Genomic DNA, 7,662 nt, shown 5'->3' on the forward strand with positions numbered 1-7,662 from the left:
ATGATTATAAGAAATTACTTTGTTCGTTTGTTAGAGAATTGGGTATGATAATCCTGGATAACTTCGAAGAATCGTGTTCGTACACTTTCCGAACAAAGTATTTCGACCCTATTCTTGCCTGGGTTCACGAAATCTTTGTGGGGATAATTCTTGAAGAACAATTTGTTTCTGGCAAAGAGAGATGTTCAGGAATGTAGAGAAAGTTTGATTTCGTTATCTCTTTTCAAACTGAGGCCAAATGACTCCTTATATAGGAGATCAATAACAGAAACCGAAAAGACGCAACTGTTCAGAAACGGTTACGTCGGTTGGGAAAGGATTCGAAATTCAAAAGAAAATTTCGAACGTTGGAACCCCGTTTCAATTATTCGCATTCAATTATACGTTTACTCGACGAGCGTGCATCGGCCTATAGTAAATCACATTACTACTAAAATCACATTGATGATACTAAAATCACCAACATACTAGAACAGACATAAATTCATCACTTAAAAATTAAGCCATTTTCTGGTCAATACAACAACGATTCATTCAATGCAGCTGCAAAAGTCCTTCGATACCTGAAACAATGGCTTTCTTGTGGTTTGTTCTTCTCATGTGATTCATCCTTCCACCCCATTAGTTTTTCAAATGCTTATTGGGGAGGATGGATAGATAGCATGAAGATCAATTTCAGATCAATGCTTCTTCTTAGGCATATCATCAATATCCTGGCACACGAAGAAACAATTAATCATCTCCAGATCTTCATAAGTTTAGGATCGTGTCTAGATTGCAACAACATGTGATCTACAATGGCTTGTGTATCTCCTTGAAGACATCAAGATTCCATCAACAAAACTACTTGTCCTCTATTGTGATAACCTCAATGTCATCCATATTGCAGTCAATCCCGTGTTCCATGAACGTACCAATCACTTGGAAATCAAATACCATCTTGTTTGAGGGAAGCTTCAAGTTGGTTTATTCAAACTGATATATGTATCTTCCAAAGACCAAATTGCTAATTTCTTCACAAAATTACTTCTTCCACAAACATTTTGCCTTCTTTTATCTAAGTTGGAGATGATCAACATCTATTCTCCAATTTGTGTGAGGATAACACACAATGAGATAGTTACAAGTTAGTTATTTTAATAACAACCTTGTTATGCAAGCTTTTTATATATAAATAGTTAGTTACTTAAGGGTTATTAGAAGTTAGTTGGAGGCTTTCATCCTAGGTTTACACCCTAAGGTTGTAGCATATGTATCCTCCTTTATCTATAAGTATCTGTTGTAATTTATCTTTTACATAAAGTTGAGATGCTTTGTTCATATTACTAGATGTTGTGTGAGATTAAAGACATCCCAAATTGCCTATAAAGTTGGACCTTTTGTACAGATTGGTACTTCTCTTTGAATCAACCATTGATTATTTATCATGATTATACCACATTACATGGCCTAATAGGCCTAGGCTTTGAGGAAGGTTTCTTCTGATCATGGGAATTGGATATTGATTTGATTTCATCATTAGTACAAAACAAACCTTACTACTCTATGAAGGAAATCAACAAAGAAAATTATGTTTTTCAGCAGTATAACAGAATAAGAGTATATCATTAGAGTCGAAAAATTATTTACAGGACCTAAGTCCCTCGTGTATAAATTGGATTTCAATAATCCATGTAAGAAACACAAATTACAAGTTATCAAAACAAAACAAAAGAAGAATAAAAATACTAAAAGAATCTCAAATGAAAACAGAATCACTCACACAAAACAGAACAAAACAAAAACATAAATTTTTTTTACAACAAAATCAATAATTCAACATCCTCTTAAAGAACAACTCCACCAACCAAAGCCATTCCAAAAACAACAAGATTCACCCACATCACTACAACATCTGCATTTGAGGCTTCTGCCGGTAAAACCTTCCCATCACCATCATCGCTACCAGCACTGCTACCATCATCTATCGCAGAAGAATTAGTTTTTCCAGCCTTAGGCAAACCCTTACCAGGCGCAGGGGCTAACGCCGGAGCCTTAGCCGGAAGAACAAGATCAAGAGGAAGAAGAACCTTATCTACCTGATAAATGGCAAGTTTGCTATCAGTATAAACAGTACCAGTAACGGAAGCATTAACGGCTCCAGTAGCCATGCTAACTTGGTTTCCACCGTAAGTAGTAACATTAAGTTGAAGCCTAGCATCATCACCGGCTTGTGTTTGAACAGGGTTGGTTAAGGTATCAAAGTTTGTGATTGAAATGAATGAAGCAAGAGTATGAAACTGTAAGAGTTCAACTTTTTGTCTATCAGATAGAGAGTTTAAGAATCCTGCTTTGAGTTTGGAGAAATCACTGTCTTCTGGTGCAAAAATTGTTAAACCACCTGAGCCTGATGATGATACTAGCTGTGAGTTGAGCTGGTTGATTAATTGTGTTGTTTTGAGAAGACGGATTAGGACGGAAAATCTCTTTGCTTTTTGGAGGATGTTGATTATGTCAATGGTGGGTCCTTTTGGGATGAGGGGTGATGGTGCACCAGTTGGTGTTGTTGGTACAAGTGGAACTGTGTTTAGTCCTGGTGATGGTGATGCTGCTGTTGTTGCTGGTAACGGCGGTGATGCGGAGGTTGATGGTAAGGGTGGTGATGATGTTATTGTTGGAGGTTGAATTGGGGAGAGTTGGGCTAAAGAAGTGGTGGTGGTGTAGAAAGTAATTGCAAGGAGAAGGAATGGGGTGGAAATTAGAGATTGTTGCATGATGTTTTTCATTTTTGGGATTTTTAGAAGTGTTGTTTGGAAACTGTGAGAATATGTACAAGACTCTAGTGCATATATTGTTGCTTGGTGGTGGTGTGAAGAAAGAGGGAGAAAGGGTTTCTTTTTATAGTTTAGGGGGATGAAAATTAATGATTGGTTAATTAGGTGCAATGTTTTGTCGAGAAAGGTGTATCTTTTGCATGTCATGAAGGTGGTGCGTCATGATAGTGTATGATAAGTGGTGAGGGAGGTGGGATTTGTGAATGGTATTAGGAAATGTTGGAAATCAAGGTGTAGTATAAAATGGACTGTATGCATGCAATGATGCAACTTTGGTGGTGTAGTGTCTGATTTCACATCATTGTTACAACTTACAATCAGTTAGATGGACTTTTATTTAAAGAATGGTTGGAAAGGGGGGCGTGTTTGGATTAAGTTTGTTTGATGATGTGCGTTTCAATTCTCAAATTTGTATTAAGTTTACAAAGAATAAAATGTACATACATTTATAATATATAGACTTCATATAACTCTGTAAATTAACAATCAATTTTATTATTTGCTATAATAGAATGTGATCTTAAAGAATCCCTCAGATGATATCACCAATAAAGAGTTCTTTACACAAGTGTGTGGAAATGAAAATTGTGATCATAATGTTAAATTATGCACATGCTAAGTTTTCCACAACAAAACTTGTTAACATGAACTTCATAAAAAAAATATTCTAAAAACCGTAGCTAATTTGCCGTTAATCCGTAACTGATCTCTAATTAATTCAAACACATTATTCTTATGATTTAGATTTTGTATTTTTTTCAAGAATATTTATCATATAATAATAATCTTTTACACAAAAAAATATTTTTTTTAATTTGATATGATTTAAATATGAATTTTTAAAAACTGATTTTCTATAAACCACAAACAAGAAAAACATTAGCATATCATTCAATTTTGTGCTATTATTTTGCAGGACTTATCTCATAGTATATATAAAGTAGTTGCAAAGTTTAGTTAGATTTCGAATAAGTCTTGATTTATATTTCTATCAAAAAATCAAAATAAATCGAAACTTATTTGAAATGGCATGGAAATTTTCAAATAATTTTTTATGTGTTATTATGTAATTTCTCGCAAAAAAAAACTAGTTCAAAATTCATTCATATGTCAATGTTTTGTTGTTTCCGTTTCAAGAAAAATCAACGTTTACAAAATTCTTATTTAATTCATCTTTTGTCAAAAAAAATATATTTTTGTGCGACAAATCCTTATAATTTGATACACTAACATAAAAAACAATGTATTTCAACCTTTTTACAACCAATAGGATTAAATTTCTCATTTCGTCTCTTGAAAAAAAAAACACATTAATATGCATTCCACGCCAAATAATGCACAAGGTGGTGGAATAAGCTATCCTTCCGAACAAACTAAAGTTGGATTAAATGAAGAATAAGGGTATTTGATAACCATACCTAACATGAATGTATCTCAAGCATCATCTAATAGAAGATTCAAGTAAAGTTCATATATAATTAGTATATCCGACAAAGGACTTGAAGCTTCAGAGTGTGAAAGAGCGGAAGTGTAAAAGCTCACCCACTACGCCAAAAACTGGAATAGACATCGCACCTTAGAGGGCGCTTTCTTAAAGAAGCGCACTCTAAAGTGAAGAGAAAAATAAGGAGGAATAGACAGCGCACTTTAGAGGGCGCTTTTGTAACAAAGTGCCCTCTAAAGTGAAGCGAAAAAATAATGAGGAAATGGAGGGACACCAATAGAGGGCGTGTTTATGAAAGCGCCCTCTAAGGGTACCCTTAGAGGGCGCTTTTAAAAAAGCGCTCTCTAAGTCCATGTACATTTCCAATTTATAAAGCGCTTTTGGAAAGCCTTAGAGAGCGCTTTTAGAAGCGCCCTCTTAGGCCCCCTTTAGAGGGCTCTTTTTTTGCACAAGCGCCCTCTAAGGTCCCCTTTATTAAACATTAAAATTATAACATATATACTGCATGTCTCTTTATTTTCCCTCTCTATATGCTATTTCGTTTACGTAACTGGGTTTTCTCTCTACTGCGATTACTCTCTACTGCGATTACTCTCGTCCTCCGTTCGTTCTCCCTCCCTCACCGTCGTCGTCGCCGTCGCCTTTTTCTACTGCTGCGTTCACGTTCACTGAGTTATCTGCGTCCACCGTCGTTGTTCACTTTCTTCTCCATCGTTACCGTCACCTTGAAGGTATTTCTCTTCTCCATCGTTACCGTTCACTTTCTTCAGGTGTTTGATTAGGGCATTTTCTAAACTGAGTTTTACATTTTGTGCATTATGTTGATTAATGTTGTTTAGGGCAAACGAGCACTATATGGTGTTCATGAGCACCTTGTTGTAAGGTTTTTTATTTCTGATTGAAAACTGATGTCATTTGGAGTGTGTTTGAGCTTATGCTTGGAAGTTTGATGATTATGGATGCAAGTTTGTTCATGTTCCAAACACCATAAGTTTGCATTGGTCTTTTGTATGCAGTAGGTGTGTGTGAGTTTGTATTCAATAATGATGAAAAAAAGAGAGAGTTTAGATTGTTGTAACATGAGAGAAATGGAAGGTATATGAATGTGTTTTTGTGTAGCTTCACGAATATGGTCATTGTCTTACTTGGGTCTTATTGAATCATTTCTATATTACAGATAAAATGGCTAACCAAGACGATACCCATGACGCGAGTGGATCACGTAACAATGTTGAAAAAGAAATCAAACGAGGATTGACTGTTATGAAGTCAATCATTCGTGCAAGAGACAAGGGTGAAAAATTTGAAGTACATTGGAGTGCTGAAGACCAACTAATTGAGCCTAACGGTTCAATGTTGGCAAGTTACATTGGTTCCCTTGTTCGACAACATATTCCGATTACATGTGATAATTGGAGAAGTCCGGAATTGAAGGTTGGCAAAGAAAAAATATGGTCTGAGATACAGGTACTTACCATATATTATTATATGTTTTTTTGTTGACTATTTGTTGACCATATATTGTTATAATATTACTTATAATAACACACTCCATTTGTATGTTTTTTAGAGATCCTTTCACATCGATGAAAGCCGGCAAAAATATTGTATTCAATTGGCCGGAAAAAGACTCCGAGGATTTCGATCCTTTTTGTCCAACAAATTTCTCAAGGATGAGGAAGGAAACTTTGTTGAAGCAGAACGGCCAATGAAGTATGTGGAGATTATTTCAGCCGAAGAATGGGATAACTTTGTCGCCAAACGAAGAAACGAAAAATTCCATGTAATGTCTATTAATTATGGTATTATACAATTGTTAAGTTACTTGGTTCTAATATGCCTTAAACTTTTTTATCCAGGAAGTAAGCGACAAAAATCGGAAAAGGGCATCAAAACCCGCGTATCCGTACAAAAAAGGGCGTATGGGATATGCACGGTTACAACAAAGAATTGTGAGTATATTCAAATGCTATGAGCTTATACATTGTCACAATATGTTATAATTGATGATCTTATAATCTGATTCAATTTGTAGCTAGTCGAGGAGAAAAGTGATGCAACATCTCTTCCGGAGCATGTATTATGGAAGGCTGCTCGGGTTGGGAAGGATGGGGCTGTCGTTGAAGCGGTTCAAAATGTTTATGACGAATGTGTAAGTATATGAAACATTATTTCTTTAATTATATCGAAAATTTTGTTAGACATATAATTCATTTTTAATCTCCTCTAATAATATTTCAGGAGACTTTATCCCAAACCTTACCTTCAACCGAGGTCCAGGATTGCAGGAGCGTACTTAGTCGAGTACTAAATGTTCCTGAGTATTCCGGTCGTGTGAGGGGTAAGGGTTTTGGTGTGACTCCGTCGTCATTTTATAAAAAACCAAAAACAAAAAATCCTACCAACAAAGAGGTGATGGACACCTTGGCGGAGTTAAGGGCACAAGTACTCGAACTGCAAAAGGAGAATGCAAGGTATAGAGAGGAAAGGTGCGGTTCCGAGGCAAAAGATACTAGTGACCGAGCTAGTATCAATTGTCAACCGAAATTTCCCGAGGTAATTATATATGTTATTATGAAATTAAAATAGCACTTTTTTACTTGACACATATACACGTTAACAATAACATTTATTATTGGTTTAGGGCATTACACCTTGTCAGCTGTATCTATCGTCACCAACTTATCGCATGGTTGGCAAGGGAAAAGTGCACAACACTTCAGGTGAATTACTTCACCATAATCCCCTCCCGGTGGGATATATGAAAGTTTCGGTTGACCTTGTATTAGATACCGACGCGCTTCTACCATTACCTGACGTTGTTTCAGAGACAACGTTGATGCGAGATGCAGTCGGATCCTTTGTTGGATGATTAGTGTATTGTAAAGACACAAGAGTGTTTTCGTAAGTATCATGGATAAATCATACACACTCTTAAAATATAGAGAAACCTTCCAATTTTTAAGTAAAACAATCAGAAAATATTTTTAGAATCTAGTCAATTGTATTGGAAACTATCAAATTGATTAGGAAAAGATTGTGAATTGTGTAATCGATTAGAACAAATATCTAATCGATTAGATAAAGGCGAATCAAGATCATAAGTGATTATGACAGTCTCTTAATGAATCGTAACGGCTCTATATCTAAACCTTTCAATTTGGACAGAAATAATCGATTAGGTCAATCAATTGGCCTATGTATTATTTCTTAACTTAAACCATTTATTGGGCTATAAATAAAGAGGTCCTCAACTATTTCAAATCATCAAGAAAGCATGAAATATCTCTCTCTCTCTCTCTCTCTCTCTCTCTCTATATATATATATATATATTATATATATATATATATTATATATATATATATATATATATATATATATATATATATATATATATATATATA

General features: G+C 35.1%; 1 protein-coding gene across 1 annotated transcript; it reads right to left on the reverse strand.

The window, feature by feature from the left end:
- Window positions 1–1,586: 1,586 nt before the first annotated feature.
- LOC127104909 (fasciclin-like arabinogalactan protein 11) lies at window positions 1,587–2,863 on the reverse strand. Its single transcript, XM_051042049.1, has one exon. The coding sequence runs from the start codon at window positions 2,763–2,765 to the stop codon at window positions 1,827–1,829; it is 939 nt and encodes a 312-aa protein (XP_050898006.1). The 5' UTR covers window positions 2,766–2,863; the 3' UTR covers window positions 1,587–1,826.
- Between the last annotated feature and the right edge of the window lie 4,799 nt (window positions 2,864–7,662).

The sequence above is a fragment of the Lathyrus oleraceus genome, chromosome 7 (assembly GCF_024323335.1).
Source record: "Lathyrus oleraceus cultivar Zhongwan6 chromosome 7, CAAS_Psat_ZW6_1.0, whole genome shotgun sequence".
NCBI classification, from domain to species: Eukaryota; Viridiplantae; Streptophyta; class Magnoliopsida; order Fabales; family Fabaceae; genus Lathyrus; species Lathyrus oleraceus.